General features: G+C 49.6%; 1 protein-coding gene across 3 annotated transcripts in view; it reads left to right on the forward strand.

The window, feature by feature from the left end:
- The window catches only part of u2af2a (U2 small nuclear RNA auxiliary factor 2a), a 69,742-nt gene that overhangs the window by 20,908 nt on the left and 23,728 nt on the right, over nucleotides 1-25,106 (forward strand). For 2 of the 3 annotated variants that reach the window (XM_063035113.1, XM_063035112.1), the window contains exons 2-5: nucleotides 4,083-4,218; nucleotides 4,774-4,877; nucleotides 13,379-13,530; nucleotides 15,908-16,024. In XM_063035113.1, the coding sequence (XP_062891183.1) occupies nucleotides 4,083-4,218; nucleotides 4,774-4,877; nucleotides 13,379-13,530; nucleotides 15,908-16,024 (509 nt within the window). The remainder of the gene's footprint in view (nucleotides 1-4,082; nucleotides 4,219-4,773; nucleotides 4,878-13,378; nucleotides 13,531-15,907; nucleotides 16,025-25,106) is intronic. The other variant, XM_063035111.1, reaches the window with a different exon arrangement.

The following is a 25,106-nucleotide window of genomic DNA, read 5'->3' on the forward strand; positions in this document are numbered from 1 at the left end:
CAGCATCACGGGAGTTGCCGGTCAGCGTTGAACTCAACACAGGGCTGCCTTAGAGACTCCAGCTCCAGACTTTTCTCTCAGGGTTTACTCCTGAAGCCTTCCCCGTGAGTGGGTGTAGCCGCAAGGCAGCAGAGGTTTCAGATCAGAGTCTTCCATCTCCTAGATGAGCTGACAAGCTCCATCTGCCCAAAGCGACTGGTTTTAAGGCGCCAGCCACCCTCCTTTGCCCCTTCTGTCTGTAGAAATGGTTCCGCCAGGCTTAGTGGCTAACCACACATGAAAGCCGGGAGCTGGATTTGGCTGTCTGAAGCCTGGGATTATTTTATAGGTTGTGGGAGCTTACAATAATACATTAATGAAGTTACTGCAGGTTATAATTTCTTATTGTAACTTACTGTAATTTAATGCGTGGTACTTTTGCTGTGAAACAACAAATTGCACCATATAGAGCAGCAATTATTAAACATTCTGATCCACCCTCTCCCTTGACTCGGGTTCTCAAGTCCTGTCAACAGCCTTGTCAATTTCCTTTGTACTAACTACTTGGCAGTTAGATAGTTGCAAGAAAAAATTTGTGAACCTGGTTTTCTGCATTAATTACTCACAAAATGTAGGCAGAAGATGGGGAATCTGTGGAATTCATTGCCGTAGATGGACGTGGAGGCCTGGTGATTTGGTATATTTAAAGTGGAGGTTGATAATTAGGGCATCGAAGGTTGCGGAGAGAAGAGTGGAGAATGTGGAGATGTGTCTCTACTGTAAGAGATGCAAGGCCCTCCTTTCCTCTGCTGGCCTGTTCGTGAAACCATCGAGGCAAGTGGTAGGCGCTCTATGACCAGCTGGTGCACATCACAGCGAACACTCACGCCAGTCAGACAACCTCTGAAGAGTATAGATATTGACTGGGGTCACCCGTCTTGTAAAGACACCGCCCAGGAGGTGGCAATGGCAAACGACCTTTGTAGAAAAATTTGCCAAGAACAATCGTGGTCATGTAAAAGACCATGATTGCCCAGGTCATACAATACAGTAAATAGCAAAAAAAAAAGGATGGAATGCTATGGTCTGGGTGCATATCAATGGGACCAGCAGATTATTGTTTTGGCACAAACTAGATGGGCCCTGTTTCTGTGCTGCAGTGTTCGATGACATCCGAACTCCTATAGTCGGTGGCCTGACTGATGAAGGCCGGCAATGCTATAAACCTTTCCACTGCCCTGTATAGCGGAGAGCTTTGTTCTTCTCTCCCTGGGACTCTTGGGCCCTGTCATAGTCGAAGAGTAGCAGGCTGTGTGGGAGGTGTTGGATCCCGCCCTTTCTCATCTGAGCTTCAGAAGTCAAGAATGAGGCATCATTGCAGAATGGAAGAATGAAAGATAAAAAGAGATGGTGTGGTTACTTCGTGATGCTTGGGGTTGAGCTGGGGGTCAGTAAAGGTGAGCAGTCTTAATTCTTACCGGTTGTTTATTTTAAAGTTGCAGTAAATGCCAAACAAATTAAGTGAAGAGCTGAGAAGCAAGGAGAGCAAAGATAAAAAAGAAAAAGATGGGTGCCTCTGAAAGAAACAGTTTATAGTTGATATAAGAAAAAATTCAGCAAATAAAAATAAGCCAATCACAATTACATCACATGGGTAATGTGTGAATTCTTAGTCAATGGAGGATGAAACGGTATCGGTGACTGCTACACTGCCTTCTGCCAGTGACAAACCACCACATACTGTGAAAATGCACAATTTGTCAAAAATGTACCATTTATGATTAAACTCTTGCAACACTCAGTCTAATATTTTATAAGAAGTATTAAAAAACAGTGGATGCAACACGGGGAAGGGAATGAAAACAAAGAGACCTGGTTTGGTCTCTTTATTTCAGATTGCTAATTGCATTGAATTTCCAGAGATGACCATTCAATTAATTAAATGGCCACAACTGAAACCACTCCAAAACACACTGAACAATCGCAAGAATATTGGTAATTATACAAATGGTCGGCAATATGGTGAAGGATCCCACATGCCCTGCTCATGCACTCTTTCTCTCACTCCCACATATCATCCACACCAGGACCAGCAGACTCAGAGTTCCTTTCCCCAAAGATCAACATCCCCACCCCTCCACACCCCCAACCACCACTACGTCCGTCACCTTATGTACAGACACCCCTGTGCCTAGCAATGTTTTATGGATGTACAATCAACCTATGTATGTAAGCTACCTTGTGTCAATTATGTGGAGAGGGTTTGACACAGCTTTGTGGGCTGAAGGGCCTGTACTGTACTGTCCTGTTGGCTGTGCCCTGGTTTACAAAACTTAAATACCATGCACTGAGATGTATGTGGCACTGTTTTGCCAAGAGACAGCCAGAGGGTGATGGTTCTGTTTACCAGCAGAGAGAGCAGGCTGTTGTGACTGAAGCCTGCCTGTCACAAGAGTAACAGGTTGTGCCAAGTTATAACCTGCTGTGCGCATCTGTCTGAGAATGCAAACTGCACTTCCCAGAGAGAAGCAGAGGACAGGGGTGGAGGGGGGTTGAACAGTGGCTACATGGAATGTAGTACGTTACACAGATGGGTTGGGGGCAAGAGAGGGGTTTAAACAGGAAGGGGGAGTGTAGGGATTACAGAGATAGGGAGGGGGTGAGGGAGGGGTTTGAACAGGAGGACAGGGAGTGTGGGATTACAGAGATGGGGAGGGGGTGAGGGAGGGGATTGAACAGGAGGATTGGGAGTGTTGGGGTTACAGAGATAAGGAGGGAGTGAGGGAGGGGTTTGAACAGGAGGGGGAGTGTCGGGGTTACAAAGATAGGGAGGGGTTTGAGCAGGAGGGAGGAGTGTAGGGATTACAGAGATAGGGAGGGGGTGAGGGAGGGGTTTGAACAGGAGGGGGAGTGTAGGGGTTACAGAGATGGGGAGGAGGTGAGGGAGGGGTTTGAACAGGAAGGAGAGTGTAGGGGTTACAGAGATAGGGAGGGGGTGAGGGAGGGGTTTGAACAGGAAGGAGAGTGTAGGGGTTACAGAGATAGGGAGGGGGTGAGGGAGGGGTTTGAACAGGAGGGGGGAGTGTAAGGATTACAGAGATAGGGAGGGGGTGAGGGAGGGGTTACAGAGATAGGGTGTGAAGGAAGGGTTTGAACAGGAGGGGGGAGTGTAGGGGTTACAGAGATAGGGAGGGGGTGAGGGAGGGGTTTGAACAGGAGAGGGGAGTGTAGGGGTTACAGAGATAGGGAGGAGGTGAGGGAGGGTTTGAACAGGAGGGGGGAGTGTAGGGGTTACGTAGATAGGGAGGGGGTGAGGTAGGGGTTTGAACAGGAGGGGGTGTCGGGGTTACAGAGATGGGGAGGGGGTCGGGCAGGGGTTTGAACAGGAGGGGAGTGTCGGGGTTACAGAGTTGGGGAGGGGGTCAGGCAGGGGTTTGAACAGGAGAGGGGTGTCGGGGTTACAGAGATGGGGAGGGGGTTGGGCAGGGGTTTGAACAGGAGGGGAGTGTCGGGCAGGGGTTTGAACAGGAGAGGAGTGTCGGGGTTACAGAGTTGGGGAGGGGGTGTTGGGCAGGGGTTTGAACAGGAGGGGGGTGTTGGGCAGGGGTTTGAACAGGAGGGGGGTGTCGGGGTTACAGAGTTGGGGAGGGGGTGTCGGGCAGGGGTTTGAACAGGAGGGGGGTGTTGGGCAGGGGTTTGAACAGGAGGGGGGTGTCGGGCAGGAGTTTGAACAGGAGGGGGGGTGTCGGGCAGGGGTTTGAACAGGAGGGTGGTGTCGGGCAGGGGTTTGAACAGGAGGGAGGGGGTCGGGCAGGGGTTTGAACAGGAGGGGGTGTCGGGGTTACAGAGATGGGGAGGGGGTCAGGCAGGGGTTTGAACAAGAGGGGGGTGTCGGGCAGGGGTTTGAACAGGAGGGGGGTGTCGGGCAGGGGTTTGAACGAGGGGGGTGTCGGGGTTACAGAGATGGGGAGGGGGTCGGGCAGGGGTTTGAACAGGAGGGGGTGTCGGGCAGGCGTTTGAACCGGAGATAAGGAACACACCCCCAGTGGGGTGATGGTGACTGACAGTTCCTCACTTCTGAAGCCATTCCATCATCCCTGCAGAACGTGATAAAGAAAACCGACACAAGAAGAAAAGTCGAAGCCGCTCCCGGAGCCGTGATCGGAAGCGGCGTAGTCGGAGTAGGGATCGAGGCAACCGGGACAGGCGGAGTGGCTCACGGGACCGCCGGCGACGGAGGTACAGTCAGTGACACAGGGCATTGGGGGAGAGGTGTTACTGAGGGATGGTGTGAGGGAACTGGATCACCGTCAGTGGGGTTACAGGCTACTCACAATGGGGCGCTGCGTCTCATGGACAGTGTGAGGAAGCTGGATTAATGTAGTGGGGAGACTGTTAGTGCCACAACACTGGGGGAGAGGGGTCACTGAGAGACAGTGTGAGGGAACAGGATTAACATCAGTGGTGATACAGGGCTCTTGGGGAGAGGGGTCACTGAGAGACAGTGTGAGGGAACAGGATTAACATCAGTGGTGATCCAGGGCTCTTGGGGAGAGGGGTCACTGAGAGACAGTGTGGGGGAGCTGTATTAACATCAGTGGTGATTCAGGGCTCTTGGGGAGAGGGGTCACTGAGAGACAGTGTGGGGGAGCTGTATTAACATCAGTGGTGATACAGGGCTCTTGGGGAGAGAGGTCACTGAGAGACAGTGTGAGGGAACAGGATTGAGTCACTGACGCAGGATGCTAGTGCTCTCCTGCCTGTTAAACATTCAGCCCTTTGTCTGTCTCACAGCCGATCTCCACGGCGCGTGCAGAAGAAGAAACCCTACAAGTACTGGGACGTCCCACCACCTGGCTTTGAACACATCACGCCCATGCAGTACAAAGCAATGCAAGGTGAGCCCAATCGAGCCTCTCCAGATCAATCTCCAGTGTGCCACAGGGCACCGTCCCATCCTGAGACCCTTCACTGTTACTTCAAGGGATGGAGAGAGAATGTGCATGTGGGACTTTGGCCTGGCCCAGTGTGCTCTCGTCTGAATTTGTTCTGTATGCCCGCTCTTGGAGATGAGGAAGCGGGAGGGCGGGAGACGTAAGAGGGGTATGCGGTAGGACTGGGTAAGGTGGTAAAGAGGGGTAGGTGATAAGAGAGGGATGTGGTGGGACTGGGGAAGGGTATAGGAGGGGGATGTGGTGGGACTGGGGAAGGGGATAGGAGGGGGATGGGGGATGTGGGACTGGGGAAGGGGATAGGAGGGGGATGAGTGGGACTGGGGAAGGGTATAGGAGGGGGATGTGGTGGGACTGGGTAAGGGGATAGGAGGGGGATGTGGGACTGGGGAAGGGGATGGGGATGTGGGACTGGGGAAAGGGATAGGAGGGGGATGTGGTGGGACTGGGGAAGGGGATAGGAGGATGACTTGGGACTGGGGAAGGGGATAAGAGGGGGATGTGGTGGGACTGGGGAAGGGGATAGGAGGGGGATGTGTTGGTACTGGGGAAGGGGATAGGAGGGGGATGTGTTGGTACTGGGGAAGGGGATAGGAGGGGGATGTGGGACTGGGGAAGGGGATGGGGATGTGGGACTGGGGAAAGGGATAGGAGGGGGATGTGGTGGGACTGGGGAAGGGGATAGGAGGATGATTTGGGACTGGGGAAGGGGATAGGAGGATGATTTGGGACTGGGGAAGGGGATAGGAGGATGTGGGACTGGGGAAGGGGATAGGAGGATGTGGGACTGGGGAAGGGGATAGGAGGGGGATGTGGTGGGACTGGGGAAGGGGATAGGAGAGGAATGTAGTGGGACTGGGGAAGGAGATAGGAGGGGGATGTGGGACTGGGGAAGGGGATAGCAGGGGGATGTGGGACTGGGGAAGGGGATAGGAGGATGATGTGGGACTGCGGAAGGGGATAGGAGGGGGATGTAGTGGGACTGGGGAAGGGGATAGGAGGGGGATGTGTTGGTACTGGGGAAGGGGATAGGAGGGGGATGTGGGACTGGGGAAGGGGATGGGAGGGGGATGTGGGACTGGGGAAGGGGATAGGAGGGGGATGTGGTGGGACTGGGGAAGGGGATAGGAGGGGGATTTGGTGGGACTGGGGGAGGGGATAGGAGGGGGGATGTGGGACTGGGGAAGGGGATAGAAGGATGATGTGGGACTGCGGAAGGGGATAGGAGGGGGATGTGGTGGGACTGGGGAAGGGGATAGGAGGGGGATGTGGGACTGGGGAAGGGGATGGGAGGGGGATGTGGGACTGGGGATAGGAGGGGGATGTGGTGGGACAGGGGAAGGGGATAGGAGGGGGATGTGGTGGGACTGGGGGAGGGGATAGGAGGGGTATGTGGTGGGACTGGGGGAGGGGATAGGAGGGGTATGTGGTGGGACTGGGGGAGGGGATAGGAGGGGTATGTGGTGGGACTGGGGAAGGGGATAGGAGGGGTATGTGGTGGGACTGGGGAAGAGGATAGGAGGGGGATGTGGGACTGGGGATAGGAGGGGGATGTGGTGGGACTGGGGAAGGGGATAGGAGGGGGATGTGTTGGTACTGGGGAAGGGGATAGGAGGGGGATGTGGTGGGACTGGGGAAGGGGATAGGGGGATGTGGGACTGGGGAAGGGGATAGGAGGATGATGTGGGACTGGGGAAGGGGATAGGAGGATGATGTGGGACTGGGGAAGGGGATAGGAGGATGATGTGGGACTGGGGAAGGGGATAGAAGGATGATGTGGGACTGGGGAAGGGGATAGGAGGGGGATGTGGGACTGGGGAAGGGGATAAGAGGGGGATGTGGTGGGACTGGGGGAGGGGATAGGAGGGGGATGTGGGACTGGGGAAGGGGATAGCAGGGGGATGTGGTGGGACTGGGGAAGGGGATGGGGGATGTGGGACTGGGGAAGGGGATAGGAGGATGATGTGGGACTGCGGAAGGGGATAGGAGGGGGATGTAGTGGGACTGGGGAAGGGGATAGGAGGGGGATGTGTTGGTACTGGGGAAGGGGATAGGAGGGGGATGTGGGACTGGGGAAGGGGATAGGAGGGGGATGTGGTGGGACTGGGGAAGGGGATAGGAGGGGGATTTGGTGGGACTGGGGGAGGGGATAGGAGGGGGGATGTGGGACTGGGGAAGGGAATAGAAGGATGATGTGGGACTGGGGAAGGGGATAGAAGGATGATGTGGGACTGCGGAAGGGGATAGGAGGGGGATGTGGTGGGACTGGGGAAGGGGATAGGAGGGGGATGTGGGACTGGGGAAGGGGATGGGAGGGGGATGTGGGACTGGGGATAGGAGGGGGATGTGGTGGGACAGGGGAAGGGGATAGGAGGGGGATGTGGTGGGACTGGGGGAGGGGATAGGAGGGGTATGTGGTGGGACTGGGGGAGGGGATAGGAGGGGTATGTGGTGGGACTGGGGAAGGGGATAGGAGGGGTATGTGGTGGGACTGGGGAAGGGGATAGGAGGGGGATGTGGTGGGACTGGGGAAGGGGATAGGGGGATGTGACACTAGGGAAGGGGATAGGAGGATGATGTGGGACTGGGGAAGGGGATAGAAGGACGATGTGGGACTGGGGAAGGGGATAGAAGGACGATGTGGGACTGGGGAAGGGGATAGGAGGGGGATGTGGGACTGGGGAAGGGGATAAGAGGGGGATGTGGTGGGACTGGGGAAGGGGATAGGAGGGGGATGTAGGACTGGGGAAGGGGATAGGAGGGGGATGTGGGACTGGGCAAGCGGATGGGAGGGGGATGTGGGACTGGGGAAGGGGATAGGGGGATGTGGGACTGGGGACGGGGATAGGAGGGGGATGTGGGACTGGGGAAGGCGATGGGAGGGGGATGTGGGACTGGGGAAGGGGATAGGAGGGGGTTGTGGGACTGGGAAAGGGGATAGGAGGGGGATGTGGTGGGACTGGGGAAGGGGATAGGAGGGGGATGTGGTGGGACTGGGGAAGGGGTTAGGGGGATGTGGGACTGGAGAAGGGGATAGGAGGATGATGTGGGACTGGGGAAGGGGATAGGAGGATGATGTGGGACTGGGGAAGGGGATAGGAGGGGGATGTGGTGGGACTGGGGAAGGGGATAGGAGGGGGATTTGGTGGGACTGGGGGAGCGGATAGGAGGGGGGATGTGGGACTGGGGAGGGGGATGTGGGACTGGGGAAGGGGATAGAAGGATGATGTGGGACTGGGGAAGGGGATAGGAGGATGATGTGGGACTGGGGAAGGGGATAGGAGGGGGATGTGGGACTGGGGAAGGGGATGGGAGGGGGATGTGGGACTGGGGATAGGAGGGGGATGTGGTGGGACAGGGGAAGGGGATAGGAGGGGGATGTGGTGGGACTGGGGGAGGGGATAGGGGGATGTGGGACTGGGGAAGGGGATAGGAGGGGATGTGGGACTGGGGAAGGGGATGGGAGGGGGATGTGGGACTGGGGAAGGGGATAGGAGGGGGATGTGGTGGGACTGGGGAAGGGGATAGGAGGGGGATGTGGTGGGACTGGGGAAGAGGATAGGAGGGGGATGTGGGACTGGGGAAGGGGATGGGAGGGGGATGTGGGACTGGGGATAGGAGGGGGATGTGGTGGGACAGGGGAAGGGGATAGGAGGGGGATGTCGTGGGACTGGGGGAGGGGATAGGGGTATGTGGTGGGACTGGGGAAGGGGATAGGAGGGGGATGTGGGACTGGGGAAGGGGATAGGAGGGGGATGTGGGACTGGGGAAGGGGATAGGAGGGGGATGTGGGTCTGGGGAAGGGGATAGGAGGGGGATGTAGTGGGACTGGGGAAGGGGATAGGAGGGGGATGTGTTGGTACTGGGGAAGGGGATAGGAGGGGGATGTGGTGGGACTGGGGAAGGGGATAGGGGGATGTGGGACTGGGGAAGGGGATAGGAGGATGATGTGGGACTGGGGAAGGGGATAGGAGGATGATGTGGGACTGGGGAAGGGGATAGGAGGATGATGTGGGACTGGGGAAGGGGATAGAAGGATGATGTGGGACTGGGGAAGGGGATAGGAGGGGGTTGTGGGACTGGGGAAGGGGATAAGAGGGGGATGTGGTGGGACTGGGGGAGGGGATAGGAGGGGGATGTAGGACTGGGGAAGGGGATAGGAGGGGGATGTGGGACCTAGCAAGCGGATGGGAGGGGGATGTGGGTCTGGGGAAGGGGATGGGGGATGTGGGACTGGGGAAGGGGATAGGAGGGGGATGTGGGACTGGGGAAGGCGATGGGAGGGGGATGTGGGACTGGGGAAGGGGATAGGAGGGGGTTGTGGGACTGGGAAAGGGGATAGGAGGGGGATGTGGTGGGACTGGGGAAGGGGATAGGAGGGGGATGTGGTGGGACTGGGGAAGGGGATAGGGGGATGTGGGACTGGAGAAGGGGATAGGAGGATGATGTGGGACTGGGGAAGGGGATAGGAGGATGATGTGGGACTGGGGAAGGGGATAGGAGGGGGATGTGGTGGGACTGGGGAAGGGGATAGGAGGGGGATTTGGTGGGACTGGGGGAGGGGATAGGAGGGGGGATGTGGGACTGGGGAGGGGGATAGAAGGATGATGTGGGACTGGGGAAGGGGATAGGAGGGGGATGTGGGACTGGGGAAGGGGATAAGAGGGGGATGTGGGACTGGGGAAGGGGATAAGAGGGGGATGTGTTGGTACTGGGGAAGGGGATAGGAGGGGGATGTGTTGGTACTGGGGAAGGGGATAGGAGGGGATGTGTTGGTACTGGGGAAGGGGATAGGAGGGGGATGTGGTGGGACTGGGGAAGGGGATAGGGGGATGTGGGACTGGGGAAGGGGATAGGAGGATGATGTGGGACTGGGGAAGGGGATAGAAGGATGATGTGGGACTGGGGAAGGGGATAGGAGGGGGATGTGGGACTGGGGAAGGGGATAAGAGGGGGATGTAGGACTGGGGAAGGGGGTAGGAGGGGGATGTGGGACTGGGGAAGGGGATGGGAGGGGGATGTGGGACTGGGGAAGGGGATAGGAGGGGGATGTGGTGGGACTGGGGAAGGGGATAGGAGGGGGATGTGGTGGGACTGGGGAAGAGGATAGGAGGGGGATGTGGGACTGGGGAAGGGGATGGGAGGGGGATGTGGGACTGGGGATAGGAGGGGGATGTGGGACTGGGGAAGGGGATAGGAGGGGGATGTGTTGGTACTGGGGAAGGGGATAGGAGGGGGATGTGGTGGGACTGGGGAAGGGGATAGGGGGATGTGGGACTGGGGAAGGGGATAGGAGGATGATGTGGGACTGGGGAAGGGGATAGGAGGATGATGTGGGACTGGGGAAGGGGATAGGAGGATGATGTGGGACTGGGGAAGGGGATAGAAGGATGATGTGGGACTGGGGAAGGGGATAGGAGGGGGATGTGGGACTGGGGAAGGGGATAAGAGGGGGATGTGGTGGGACTGGGGGAGGGGATAGGAGGGGGATGTGGGACTGGGGAAGGGGATAGCAGGGGGATGTGGTGGGACTGGGGAAGGGGATGGGGGATGTGGGACTGGGGAAGGGGATAGGAGGATGATGTGGGACTGCGGAAGGGGATAGGAGGGGGATGTGGGACTGGGGAAGGGGATAGCAGGGGGATGTGGTGGGACTGGGGAAGGGGATGGGGGATGTGGGACTGGGGAAGGGGATAGGAGGATGATGTGGGACTGCGGAAGGGGATAGGAGGGGGATGTAGTGGGACTGGGGAAGGGGATAGGAGGGGGATGTGGGACTGGGGAAGGGGATAGGAGGGGATGTGGTGGGACTGGGGAAGGGGATAGGAGGGGGATTTGGTGGGACTGGGGGAGGGGATAGGAGGGGGGATGTGGGACTGGGGAAGGGAATAGAAGGATGATGTGGGACTGGGGAAGGGGATAGAAGGATGATGTGGGACTGCGGAAGGGGATAGGAGGGGGATGTGGTGGGACTGGGGAAGGGGATCGGTGGGGGTTGTGGGACTGGGGACGGGGATGGGAGGGGGATGTGGGACTGGGGATAGGAGGGGGATGTGGTGGGACAGGGGAAGGGGATAGGAGGGGGATGTGGTGGGACTGGGGGAGGGGATAGGAGGGGTATGTGGTGGGGACTGGGGGAGGGGATAGGGGGATGTGGGACTGGGGAAGGGGATAGGGGGGGATGTGGTGGGAGGAGGGGATAGTGTGGACTGGGGAAGGGATGGGGAAGGGGATGGGAGGGGGATGTGGGACTGGGGAAGGGGATAGGAGGGGGATGTGGTGGGACTGGGGAAGGGGATAGGAGGGGGATGTGGTGGGACTGGGGAAGAGGATAGGAGGGGGATGTGGGACTGGGGAAGGGGATGGGAGGGGGATGTGGGACTGGGGATAGGAGGGGGATGTGGTGGGACAGGGGAAGGGGATAGGAGGGGGTTGTCGTGGGACTGGGGGAGGGGATAGGAGGGGTATGTGGTGGGACTGGGGAAGGGGATAGGAGGGGGATGTGGGACTGGGGAAGGGGATAGGAGGGGGATGTGGGACTGGGGAAGGGGATAGGAGGGGGATGTGGGTCTGGGGAAGGGGATAGGAGGGGGATGTAGTGGGACTGGGGAAGGGGATAGGAGGGGGATGTGTTGGTACTGGGGAAGGGGATAGGAGGGGGATGTGGTGGGACTGGGGAAGGGGATAGGGGGATGTGGGACTGGGGAAGGGGATAGGAGGATGATGTGGGACTGGGGAAGGGGATAGGAGGATGATGTGGGACTGGGGAAGGGGATAGGAGGATGATGTGGGACTGGGGAAGGGGATAGGAGGATGATGTGGGACTGGGGAAGGGGATAGGAGGGGGATGTGGGACTGGGGAAGGGGATAGGAGGGGGATGTGGTGGGACTGGGGAAGGGGATAGGAGGGGGATGTGGGACTGGGGAAGGGGATAGGAGGGGGATGTGGGACTGGGCAAGCGGATGGGAGGGGGATGTGGGTCTGGGGAAGGGGATAGGGGGATGTGGGACTGGGGAAGGGGATAGGAGGGGGATGTGGGACTGGGGAAGGCGATGGGAGGGGGATGTGGGACTGGGGAAGGGGATAGGAGGGGGTTGTGGGACTGGGAAAGGGGATAGGAGGGGGATGTGGTGGGACTGGGGAAGGGGATAGGAGGGGGATGTGGTGGGACTGGGGAAGGGGATAGGGGGATGTGGGACTGGAGAAGGGGATAGGAGGATGATGTGGGACTGGGGAAGGGGATAGGAGGATGATGTGGGACTGGGGAAGGGGATAGGAGGGGGATGTGGTGGGACTGGGGAAGGGGATAGGAGGGGGATTTGGTGGGACTGGGGGAGGGGATAGGAGGGGGGATGTGGGACTGGGGAGGGGGATAGAAGGATGATGTGGGACTGGGGAAGGGGATAGGAGGGGGATGTGGGACTGGGGAAGGGGATAAGAGGGGGATGTGGGACTGGGGAAGGGGATAAGAGGGGGATGTGTTGGTACTGGGGAAGGGGATAGGAGGGGGATGTGTTGGTACTGGGGAAGGGGATAGGAGGGGATGTGTTGGTACTGGGGAAGGGGATAGGAGGGGGATGTGGTGGGACTGGGGAAGGGGATAGGGGGATGTGGGACTGGGGAAGGGGATAGAAGGATGATGTGGGACTGGGGAAGGGGATAGGAGGGGGATGTGGGACTGGGGAAGGGGATAAGAGGGGGATGTGGTGGGACTGGGGAAGGGGATAGGAGGGGAATGTAGGACTGGGGAAGGGGGTAGGAGGGGGATGTGGGACTGGGGAAGGGGATAGGAGGGAGATGTGTTGGGACTGGGGAGGGGATAGGAGGGGGATGTGGTGGGACTGGGGAAGGGTATAGGAGAGGGATGTGGGACTGGGGAAGGTGGTAAAGAGGAGGAAGACAGGTTCAGCTGTTTTGCATTTGCATGAAGGTTGAGTGGATTGGAGAAGGGAATGGATGAGGTCTGAATTTGAGGAGGAAAGGTGAGGGAGAATGGGGAAGGGGTGAAATTAGCAAGTGGGGATGAAACAGGAATCGGGGGGATTGAACTGGAGAAGCAGAAATGGAATAGGAGGGGAGAGATTGGGGAGTGGGGAAGGTTTCAGAAGGGGTGAAAATGTGAAGAGGGAATTGAGGTGGGTAGGAGGATTGGAGGACAGAGGAGACGGGGAAGAACCTAACAGATGTTGAAAGCCCTCAAAAATGGGGGCGATAGTTCTGGGAGTTGGGGAGAGAATAGAGAGTTGGAGGGAAGGACGAGGAGAGACGGTGAATGAAACCAGCCAGTATGTTGCAGTATTCATCTCCCACTGCAGTTCTAGGAGGGGTTTAGGGGACGGTCCTGTCGCATTGGGAATGTAGGCAGCCACTGTATGCTTACACTTGTCTAATCTTCTCTTATTCCTGTCCTCTTTCTCCCTTGCCTTCGGTTTCGAATTTTATAAAGCGGCAGGTCAGATTCCAGCAACAGCGCTGCTTCCCACAGTCACCCCTGACGGGCTCGCCGTCACCCCAACACAAGTACCCGTCGTGGGTAGTCAAATGACCAGACAGGCCAGGCGGCTCTACGTGGGAAACATCCCGTTCGGAGTGACTGAGGTAATCGCCAACCCTTCACCCACTACTGGGGTCAGACAGATAGTGAACCTCCCTCCACACTGTCCCATCACACACTCCCGGGGTCAGACACAGAGTGATTCTCCCTCCACACTGTCCCATTACACACTCCCGGGGTCAGACACAGAGTGAAGCTCCCTCCACACCATCCCATCACACACTCCCGGGGTCAGACAGAGAGTGAATCTCCCTCCACACCATCCCATCACACACTCCCGGGGTCAGACACAGAGTGAAGCTCCCTCCACACCATCCCATCACACACTCCCGGGGTCAGACAGAGAGTGAATCTCCCTCCACACCATCCCATCACACACTCCCAGGGTCAGACAGAGAGTGAAGCTCCCTCCACACCGTCCCATCACACACTGTCCACACTTTTCATCGTGTCTGGCCCAAGGTGTGTGTGATGGGACAGTATGGACGGAGATCACTCTGTGTCTGAACCCGGGAGAGAGTGATGGGACCGTGCGGATGGGGCTTCACTCTCTGTATGTGTGAAACTCCTTCCAGCACTCCCGGGGTCGGACACAGAGTGATTTCCCCTCCACACCTTCCCATCACACACACCCAGTGTGACACACCAAGTGAAGCTCCTTCTACACTGTCCCGTCACACACTACCAGGGTCAGACACAGATCCCATTCAGGGATGCAAGTAGGAGCTACCTTTATGGGCTGCTCTTGTCCACCATCCTGACACACCATGGCGTGCTGTCTTTCCACCTGGAGGTAAGGGGGTGGGGGTCCCTAACGGATGTTCCCTTTTAAGGGAGTTCTTCCCATGCACCTTGGGCATCTGTGGGGGGATAGGTACTGCATAGAGCGGTGCCCTGTAACAAGTTCCTTAGCTTGTACACAGATCTCTTAGCCGCGTGTCACTTCTGCGGGCTGGAGGAGACGGTGTACCACATGTACATGGAGTGTGCGAGGCTGCAACCCCGTTTTGCATCTCTGCGGGGGCTGCTCCTTGCCTTCTGGTTACACTTTAGCCCCACCCTGTTTGTATATGGTCATCCAGGAAGGAGGGATGAGGACGCCCTTGTCAACTTGCTCCGGGGGCTGGCGAAAACAGGTATCCGTGGGTACTGGAAATTGGTATTGGAGGGATCTGCCCGGGCAGACTGCCTGGCAATATTTAGGGGGTATATCCATTCCCTGGTAACCTTTGAGGGGGAACACATGCTGTCTACGGCAGCCATAGAGGCATTCCGGGACCACTGGGCACCGTGGGGGATTAGTGCCATCGTTGACAGAAGGAAACATTTTAGTTTAATGTCATTTGTCAAGTAGTTCTGTAGTAATTATGTTAGTCACTGGTTTGTAGCACTGAATTCATAATGAAGGTATTTTGTAAAGCAAAAGGGTCAGACACAGATTGAAGCTCCCTCCACACGGTCACAATCCACGCTCCCAGGATCAGACATAGGCTGAAGCTCCGTTCACACCATCCCATCACACGCTCCATGGTGAGACACAGTGAAGCTCCCTCCACACCAGATCACAGACAAAATGAGGTGTTGTAAGGTGCCGAAGGTTTCAGCCTGAAACATTGACTGTACTTTTTTCCATAGACATTGCCTGGCCTGCTGAGTTCCTCCTTTGGGAGGTTAAATGTAAAGGGAGAGGACCCTTAACAGTCCCTACACTCCCTGTCCTCCTGTTCAAACTCTCCCCATCTCTAACCCAGGGGTCCCAACCTGGGCTCCATGGACACCTTGCTTAATGGCATGTTAAAGATTGGGTACCACTGCACCCTGAAAAAAAAGTAGTCATGTGCTTGTCTTCATTGGTTGTGGCATTGAGGACAAGAGTTGGGAAGTCACGTAGCTGTATAAAACTCTGTTCAGAACGTGCTTGGGGGGATTGTGTGCAGTTCTGGTTGCAGCATTGCCCGAATGGAGTGGGGGCTTCAGAGAGGGTGCAGGAGAGGTTCACCAGGGTACTGCCTGAATCAGAGGGCAGGAATTACGCGGAGAGGGTGGACAAACTTCGTAGTTTACTCTGGATGGCAGAAGCTGAGGGGAGATCTGATAAAGGTTTATAAGATTGAGAGGCACAGATAGAGTAGAGAGACAGTATCTGTTCCCCCAGGGTGGAGATGTTTAATACCAGAGGACATGTGTTTAAGGTGAGAGGAGGTAAGTTCCAAGGAGATGTTAGGTGACTGGAGTATGCTGCCTTGGTTAGTGGTGGAGGCACATACAATCGAGGCGTTTCGGAGATATTAATCAGATGCGTGTATGGGCAGGGATCAGACTGTGTGCACTAACAGGATAACCTAGCCTGGTGTAGCAAACAGCACCGATGTGATGGGCTGAAGGCCTCAGCTGTTCTAACACTCTCTCACTCCCAAATAGGAGGCGATGGCAGACTTCTTCAATGCGCAGATGCGTTTGGCTGCCCTCTCCCAAGCAGCGGGCAACCCTGTCCTGGCCGTACAAATCAACCAGGATAAGAACTTCGCCTTCCTCGAGGTAAGAAGAGAGTTTGGGGGTGGACGGGCCGGCATTGTGGATTTCAAGTGAGGGCATCTGTTCTACCCCTTGATATGATAGTGAATGATCTATCTCCCAAAGCATTCACTGCATAAAGTATTCTGTGTGGGCGCATAACTCCTGGTACAGAACGGCTCTGCCGGTGACCACAGGAAACCTCAGAGAGATGTGGACACAGGTCAGCACATCTCGGAAACCAGCCTCACCTCCGTGGACTCTGTCTACACTTCCCAATGCCTTGGTAATGCATCTGACCGCTACACCACTGTGATGCCCATGTTCTGAGGGTGTACTCTGGTCCTAGTTTCTCCCACAATTGGAAACACCCTCACCACATCCTGTCTATCTAGGCCTTCCAGTATTTGATATGTTTCAATGAGATTCCCCCACCCCCATTCCTCTAAACTCCAGTGAGGCCAGGCTGAGAGCCATCAAACGCTCCTCGTACATTAACCCTTTCATTCCAAAATAATTTTTGTGAACATCATCTGAGCTGTCTCCAATGCCAGTGTACTCTTTCTTAAACACAGGGCCCAAAACTGCTCCCAGTACTCTAAATGTGGTCTGACCAATGCCTTATAAAGCCTCAGCATTATATTACAAGTCCTCTTGAAACGTTTGGTAACATTGTCTTCCTTACTACCTAGTGAAGCTGTAATCTATGGTTTCTTTGTCAGAGAGCCTGCGATATGGCAGCATAAGTCAAGGTTGTCCCTGTTGCATTTCAAAATTGTGCTTATTGTCATTTGAACAAGGTCAAAATACATTTATTATTAAAGTATACACAGTATACAACCCCAAGATTCCTCTTCAACCCTGGGTTCATGTGTCCACAGGGACAATGAAAAACTAGTACCAAAAGATGGATTCTCACCCGCAGTCTACTTAATCATGGCCCATTCTCTGTAACTGTAACACCTTATTCTGCACTCTGTTATTGTTTTCCCTTGATCTCCAATGCACTGTGTAGTGATCTGATCTGTATGAAATTTTCTATGTATCTCAGAACATGTGACAATAGTAAACCAATTCCAGTAAGCACAGGAACAGGAGTTATCCATTTGGCCCAGTAAGCCAGCTCCGCCTTTGAAAAGGATCACCGCTGATCTGGCCGTTGACTCAGTTCCACCACCTGCCTTGTCCCCATAACCCTGAATTCCTCTGCTATTCAAAAGTCTGTCTAAGTGTGTCTTAAAGATATTTAATGAGGTAGCCTCAACTGCTTCACTGGGTTGAGAATTCACAGATTTTCTACCGCCTGGAAAGAACCTCTCCTCATCTCTGTCCTGCATCTATTCCCCTGAATATTGCGGCTATCTCCCCTCATACTTATTCAAACCTCTTAAATGTTGAAAACCAACCCAAATCTACCACCTCTGTTGGCAGTTTGTTCCCCCTCGTGTTTCCCTTAAACAGTTCACCTTTCACTCTTAACCCATGACTTCACACCCAACCTCAGTGAAAAAGCCTGCCTGCATTTACCCTATCCATACCCTTCATAATTTTGTATACCTCTATCAAATCTCCCCTCGGTCTTCTGCATTCTAGGGAACAAAGTTCTAACCTATTCAGTCTTTCCCTGTAACACAGATCCTCAATCCTGGCAACATCCTTCGTAAATTTTCTCTGCACTCTTTCAATCTTATCAATATCTTCCCTGTAGATAGGTGACCGAAACTGCACACCATATTCCAAATTAAACTTCACCAACATCTTATACTGCTTCAATCTTCTGTACTCAGTATTATTATAAAGGCCAGTGTGCCAAAAGCTCTCCTTACCATAAGACATAGGAGCAGAGTTAGGTGATTTGACCCATCAGACCTTCTTTACCAGTGACTGAACCTGCACACTAACCTGCACAAAGACTCACAAGGCCTCTGATTTCTGATTTTTCCTGCCCATATAGGAAATAATCAACTCTTTCATTTCTTCTACCAAAGTACACGACCATACACTTTCCAACACTTTGTGCGTTCTCCTAATCTGTTCAAGTCCCTCTGCACCCTCTGCTTCCTCAAAACTATCTGCCCCTCCACCTACCTTCATATTGTCCATAAACTTGGCCACAAAACCATCAGTTCTGTCATCCAAATCATTTACAGGTTACATGAAAAGAAACAGTTACAACACTGATCCCCCAGGGGGGCGTCACGTGATGACGTGGGATTGAGACGTGTAAATCCAGCTCTCCCGTAAAAAATCAGCAAAGTACCGTTTAAACAAAACAAAGTTAATAAATACTTTCCAAAAACTATTTATAAACTTTGCAACACACATCAAAGTTGCTGGTGAACGCAGCAGGCCAAGCAGCATCTATAGGAAGAGGCGCAGTCGACGTTTCAGGCCGAGACCCTCCGTCAGGACTAGAAACTTTGCAAGACTACTTTACGATATGCCTCCTAAACCGCAACAGAAGAAGTCTGCTGTTGTGAAGCCGCCGCGAGACGGGAAGAAAAAAGGGCCTACTGCAACGATGGAGCCTCGGACTCAGGTTGGATCTCCTTGGGTAGAACAGGGAGCAATGGCGGCGGTAGCGGTCTCTCCGTAGAAGATGCCGGAAATGCGCATGTGCAAAGAAGAGCGCATGCGCAAATCGACACAACTCAAACTACAAGAACCGACAGCCACTGCAATTGAAAATGACTCAGTCAGAATTGGATTCCACAGAGAACACAGATGAAGAAGAGGAGAAAGAATTGGAAGCGACTGGAAGTAAAGGAGATGATGGAAACATAAGAGAGGCTATATTGCAATTAACGGCTGAACTAAGAAAAGTAAGAGAAGAGCTTAGAGATATGAAGATGTGCTATAATAAAGCTATGGAAAGACAGGATAAAATGGATAAGAAGCTTCAGAAGATGGAAAGAGCAATGGGGCATATGAATGATAGAGTGGAAAAAACAGAAAATGATCTGCTTGTCTGGAACTTGGAAAGAAACTGACTCTTGGAGAAAGTGAATATGTTGGAAAATTTCAGTAGACATAATAATATTAAAATTGTTGGTCTTAAAGAAGGTATGGAGGGAGAAAATTTCGATAGAGTTTTTTCAAAGATGGATCCTGGAAGTTTTGCAAATGGAAGAGGAGGTTCGACCAATTGAAATTGAGCGGGCACGTAGAGCTCTAAGACCAAAACCAAAAGATGACCAATATCCACGATTTTTAATAACATTCTTAAGATTTCAAGACAAGGAAAGGATTCTACAGGCAGCTGCTCAAGCTGCCAAGGATAGAAAAGGGCCATTGATGATTCAAGGGAACAAAGTTTTTTTCTATCCTGATATAAGTTATGAACTTTTGAAGAGAAGGAAGAAATGTAATCCAGTGAAAAAAACCCTATGGGATCATGGTTATCAATTTATATTGCGTTATCCTGCAACCTTGAAGATTTTTTTGCCTGGTGGAGAAAAAAGATTTTTTGATGACTACCGGAAAGCGGAGAAGTTTGTGCAAGATTCTCTGAATATTCACCAGATACAAGAACAAATCCAGGGGAGTGAGATAGATTGAAGATGAAGATTGGGTCAAAGAATGGACTTGTTGGATTTTTGAAGGCGGATGAATATATAAATAATAATTATACGAGGGGGCTAAGAAAGGTTAAAATTGGAGGAATATTAGTTGGGAATAGTAACATTAATTTTGTCTATATATATAATTTTTTTTTGTTGTGGGGGAGCTGGAAGAAGCACTGACCAATTGCTACGCTAATCATGTGTGCAAGCGTGGCTTTAGCCACGACCCGTAAAATGGAGGGGGTTAGTGTTGTGTATCTTTTCATTCACAACATTAGTGGAGGGGTATTTTGTTTTTTCTTTTTTTGTATCCTTTCTATCTTTTTTTTTTCTTTTTGCTTGGAGGGTTGGGAGGGAAACACATGGCAACATGGTGAAGTTCAAAGAGATTCCCCAAGGAACTATGAGAGTTGAGAAGATAAGTAATGTTTTAGATTGGAGTAACTTTGTTAAGAATAATGACTAATTTATTGAATTTTTTGAGTTTTAATGTTAACGGGCTTAATGGACCAGTGAAAAGAAAAAGAATCTTAACACATATTAAGAAAATGAAGATAGATGTAGCTTTTTTACAGGAAACACACCTAACAGAAACAGAACATCAGAAACTAAGAGAGATTGGTTGGGTAGTGTTGTTGCGGCTTCATTTAATTCAAAAGCAAGGGGAGTAGCAATTTTGATCAATAAAACGTTACCAATTAGAATACAAAATGTAATAACTGATTCTGCGGGGAGATATGTGATTATACATTGTCAACTTTTCTCTGAACTATGGACTTTTATGAATATTTATGCACCAAACGAAAATGATGCAAAATTCATACAAGAAGCTTTTTTGAATTTGGCGGATGCACATGAAAAAATTAATTGGAGGAGACTTTAATTTTTGCTTAGACCCAGTCTTAGATAGATCAACCAAGGCTGTTATAAAATCGAAGGTAGTAAATCTAACTTTATCATTGATGAAAGATTTAAATTTGATTGATATATGGAGAAGAATCAATCCTAAAGAAAGAGACTATTCGTTCTATTGTCATAGACATAAAACTTAGTCAAGGATAGATTTTTTCCTATTATCAATGCATATTCAACATAGAGTGAAAAATATGGAATATAAAGTAAGAATATTATCAGATCATTCTCCTTTATTAATGACAATAATAATGGCTGATAAGGAAGAAGTGGCTTATAGATGGAGATTTAATTCAACATTATTAAAACGTCAAGATTTTTGTGATTTTATGAAAAAGCAGATTCAATTTTTTTTGGATACAAACTTTCATTCAGTGGATGATAAATTTATATTATGGGATGCGATGAAAGCATATCTTAGGGACCAGATAATAAGTTATACGTCTAAAATTAAGAAAGAATATATGGCAGAATTAGATCAATTGGAAAAAGAGATTATAAAATTAGAAAAAGAATCTCAAAGATATATGTCAGAAGAAAAACGAAGGCAACTTGTCAATAAGAAGTTACAATATAATACTCTTCAGACATATAGAATGGAAAAAGCAATTATAAGAACTAAGCAAAGGTATTATGAGTTAGGTGAGAGAGCACATAAAATTCTTCCCTGGCAGTTGAAAACAGAACAAGCTTCCAAAACAATAAATGCAATTAGAACAAGGGCAAATAAAATATCTTATAAACCTCTTGAAATAAATGAAACCTTTAAAAGTTTCTATTCTGGATTATATCAATCAGAATCACAAAATGATGTTAATGAGATAGAAAGGTTCTTATCACAAGTATCTCTTCCAAAATTGAATTTGGAAGAACAGAAGGGATTAGATATGCCTTTTACAGTAAAAGAAGTTGAAGAAGCTTTAGGATCACTCCAAAGTAATAAATCTCCAGGAGAAGATGGTTTTCCACCTGAATTTTATAAAAAATTTAAAGATTTATTATTTTCTCTAATTCTGGAACTAATACGTCAAGCAGAAAAAAACACATAAACTCCCAGAATCTTTTTCAACAGCGATTGTAGTAGTATTGCCAAAAAAAGACAGAGACCCTATGAAACCAACATCATACAGGCCTATTTCTCTATTGAATACGGATTATAAAATAATAGCAAAAATTTTATCGAATAGATTATCTAAATATTTACCAAAATTAATACATATGGATCAAACAGGATTTATTAAAAATAGACAATTGGCAGATAATGTAACCCGGCTACTCAGTATAATTCATTTGGCACAAAAAAGGGACGAGAAGAGTATAGTAGTAGCCTTGGATGCAGAAAAAGCATTTGATAGATTAGAATGGGATTTTTTATTTAAAGTATTAGAAAAATATGGGTTAGGAACATCTTTTATAAATTGGATTAAAACTTTAAATTCTAACCCTAAGGCTAAAGTAGTGACAAACTCTCAAATTTCAACACCATTCCAGTTAAGAAGGTCAACTAGACAAGGTTGTCCATTATCACCTGCTTTATTTGTACTGGCGATAGAGCCATTAGCAGAACTAATCAGAATTGATCCAGATATTATGGGTTTTAGAGTTATTCAGGAGGAATATAAAATTAATCTTTTTGCCGATGATGTTTTGATTTACTTAACAAACCCACAACATTCGTTAAATAAATTATCTTCTAGATTGGATGAATATGGGAAGGTATCAGTTTATAAAATAAATTGGGATAAAAGTGAAATTTTACCTCTTACTAAAGGAGACTATAGTCAATGTCGATTAGTAACCCAATTTAGATGGCCGGTAAATGGTATAAAGTATTTAGGTATAAGACTTGATAATGATGTAAAGGATTTATATAAATTTAATTATTTACCACTATTGAAAAAAATTCAAGAAGATTTTGACAAATGGATGATACTACCAATAACATTAGTAGGTAGAGTCAATGTTGTAAAAATGAATATATTTCCTAGATTACAGTATTTGTTTCAAACATTACCAATACAATTGCCACAGAAATTTTTTCAAGAGTTAAATAAATGTGTGAGAAAATTTCTTTGGAAAGGTAAAATGTCAAGAATATCATTGGAAAAATTGACATGTAAATTTGGGCTAGGAGGGTTACAACTTCCAAACTTTAAAAATTATTATCAAGCAAATCAACTTAGATTTATTGCATCTTTCTTCGATGATCGAAAGCCAGCATGGATTAAAATAGAATTAGACAAGATAGGAGAAAATAGACCTGAAGATTTTATATATAAATGGGAATCTAAATGGATATGGGAAAAGAAAGAATCTCCTATATTAACACATTTGATTGATCTATGGAGTAAGATAAATGTTGATAATGAAACACAGAAATCTCTATTAGCAAGGAGACCTTTGTTCCAAAACAGACTTATTCCTTTTACAATGGACAATCAACTTTTATATAATTGGTACGAAAAAGGGATTAAATTTATAAGAGATTGTTATGAACGAGGTATATTGATGTCATTTGAACAACTAAAGGATAAATATAAAATATCAAATAATACTTTCTTTTGTTACCTTCAATTAAGGGCTTACTTAAAAGGTAAGCTGGGTCAAACAATGTTTTTGCCAACACCTAATGAAATTGAAACTTTAATTCAAAAAGGGAAAATTTAAAAATTTATTTCTTGTATGTATAATTTGATTCAAGAACAGACAATTAAACAAGGAATCCATAAGTCAAAGCAAAAATGGGAAACAGATCTGAATATTAATATTGATGAAACAAATTGGTCAAGACTCTGTCTTGACAGTATGACAAATACAATAAATGTTCGACTTAGATTAGTACAGTATAATTTTTTACACCAATTATATATTACACCACAAAAAATAAATAGATTAAATTCAAATCTATCCGATAAATGCTTTCGGTGTAATCAAGAAATTGGTACTTTTTTACATTCTACTTGGTCTTGTTTTAAAATTAAACCCTTTGGATAAATTTAAAAGTCTTATTGGAACAAATTACTGGAACTCAACTTCCACATAACCCTGTATTATTTCTATTAGGTGATATTGAAGGGATAAAGCCGAAACTTAAATTGAATAAATATCGGAAAGAATTTATAAAAATTGTATTGGCAGTAGCTAAGAAGACTATAGCAGTTACTTGGAAATCTGATTCATATTTAAGTATGGATCGTTGGAATAATAAAATGGCTAGTTCTATTCCACTCGAAAAAATTACTTATAATTTAAGAGATAAATATGTAACATTTTTGAATATTTGGTGCCCTTATTTACAAAAGATGGGATGGCATATTTAAGTGCTCCGATAAAGATCTTGGTCCCTTGGGGAAAGTAACGAATAAGTATACCAAATTTATTTTGAATCCCATGGAGCATGTGGAAACCTTCCAATACCCAGGCGGTTCTTCTTTTTTTTCTCCTTTCTTTTTAGGTAGGACTATATATGGGGGGGGGGAGGGTTAAGGGGAGGGGGGAGGGTAGATTTTATCTTTTCATGTATTCTTTTTGAAAACTCAATAAAAATTATATTATAAAAAAAACACTGATCCCAGTGGATCACCGCTATCACTGGCAGCCCCTAGCTCTCCAATTATCTTCAAACCATCCATCAATTCCACCTTTCAAATAATTAACATGCCACTTGTCCTGTGACTAGTGGTGAGCCACATGGATCAGTGCTGGGTCCATTGTTATTCGTCATCTATATCAGTGATCTGGATGATAATGTGGTAAATTGGATCAGCAAATTTGCTGATGATACAAAGATTGGAGGTGTAGTAGACAGTGAGGAAAGTTTTCAGAGCCTGCAGAGGGACTTGGATCAGCTGGGAAAATGGGCTGAAAAATGGCAGATGGAGTTTAATACAGACAAGTATGAGGTATTGCACGTTGGAAGGACAAACCAAGGTAGAACATACAGGGTTAATGGTAGGGCACTGAGGAGTGCAGTAGAACAGAGATATCTGGGAATACAGATACAAAATTCCCTAAAAGTGGCGTCACAGGTAGATAGGGTCGTAAAGAGAGCTTTTGGTACATTGGCCTTTATAAATCGAAGTATTGAGTATAAGAGCTGGAATGTTATGATGAGGTTGTATAAGGCATTGGTGAGGCTGAATCTGGAGTATTGTGTTCAGTTTTGGTCACCAAATTACAGGAAGGATATAAATAAGGTTGAAAGAGTGCAGAGAAGGTTTACAAGGATGTTGCCGGGACTTGAGAAACTCAGTTACAGAGAAAGGTTGAATAGGTTAGGACTTTATTCCCTGGAGCGTAGAAGAATGAAGGGAGATTTGATAGAGGTATATAAAATTATGATGGGTATAGACAGTGAATGCAAGCAGGCTTTTTCCACTGAGGCAAGGGGAGAAAAAACCAGAGGACACGGGTTAAGGGTGAGGGGGGAAAAATTTAAAGGGAACATTGGGGGGGCTTCTTCACACAGGGAGTGGTGGGAGTGTGGAATGAGCTGCCAGATGAGGTGGTTAATGCGGGTTCTTTATTAACATTTAAGTATAAATTGGACAGATACATGGATGGGAGGTGTGTGGAGGGATATGGTCCGTGTGCAGGTCAGTGGGACTAGGCAGAAAATGGTTCAGCACAGC

The sequence above is a fragment of the Mobula hypostoma genome, chromosome 28 (assembly GCF_963921235.1).
Source record: "Mobula hypostoma chromosome 28, sMobHyp1.1, whole genome shotgun sequence".
NCBI classification, from domain to species: Eukaryota; Metazoa; Chordata; class Chondrichthyes; order Myliobatiformes; family Myliobatidae; genus Mobula; species Mobula hypostoma.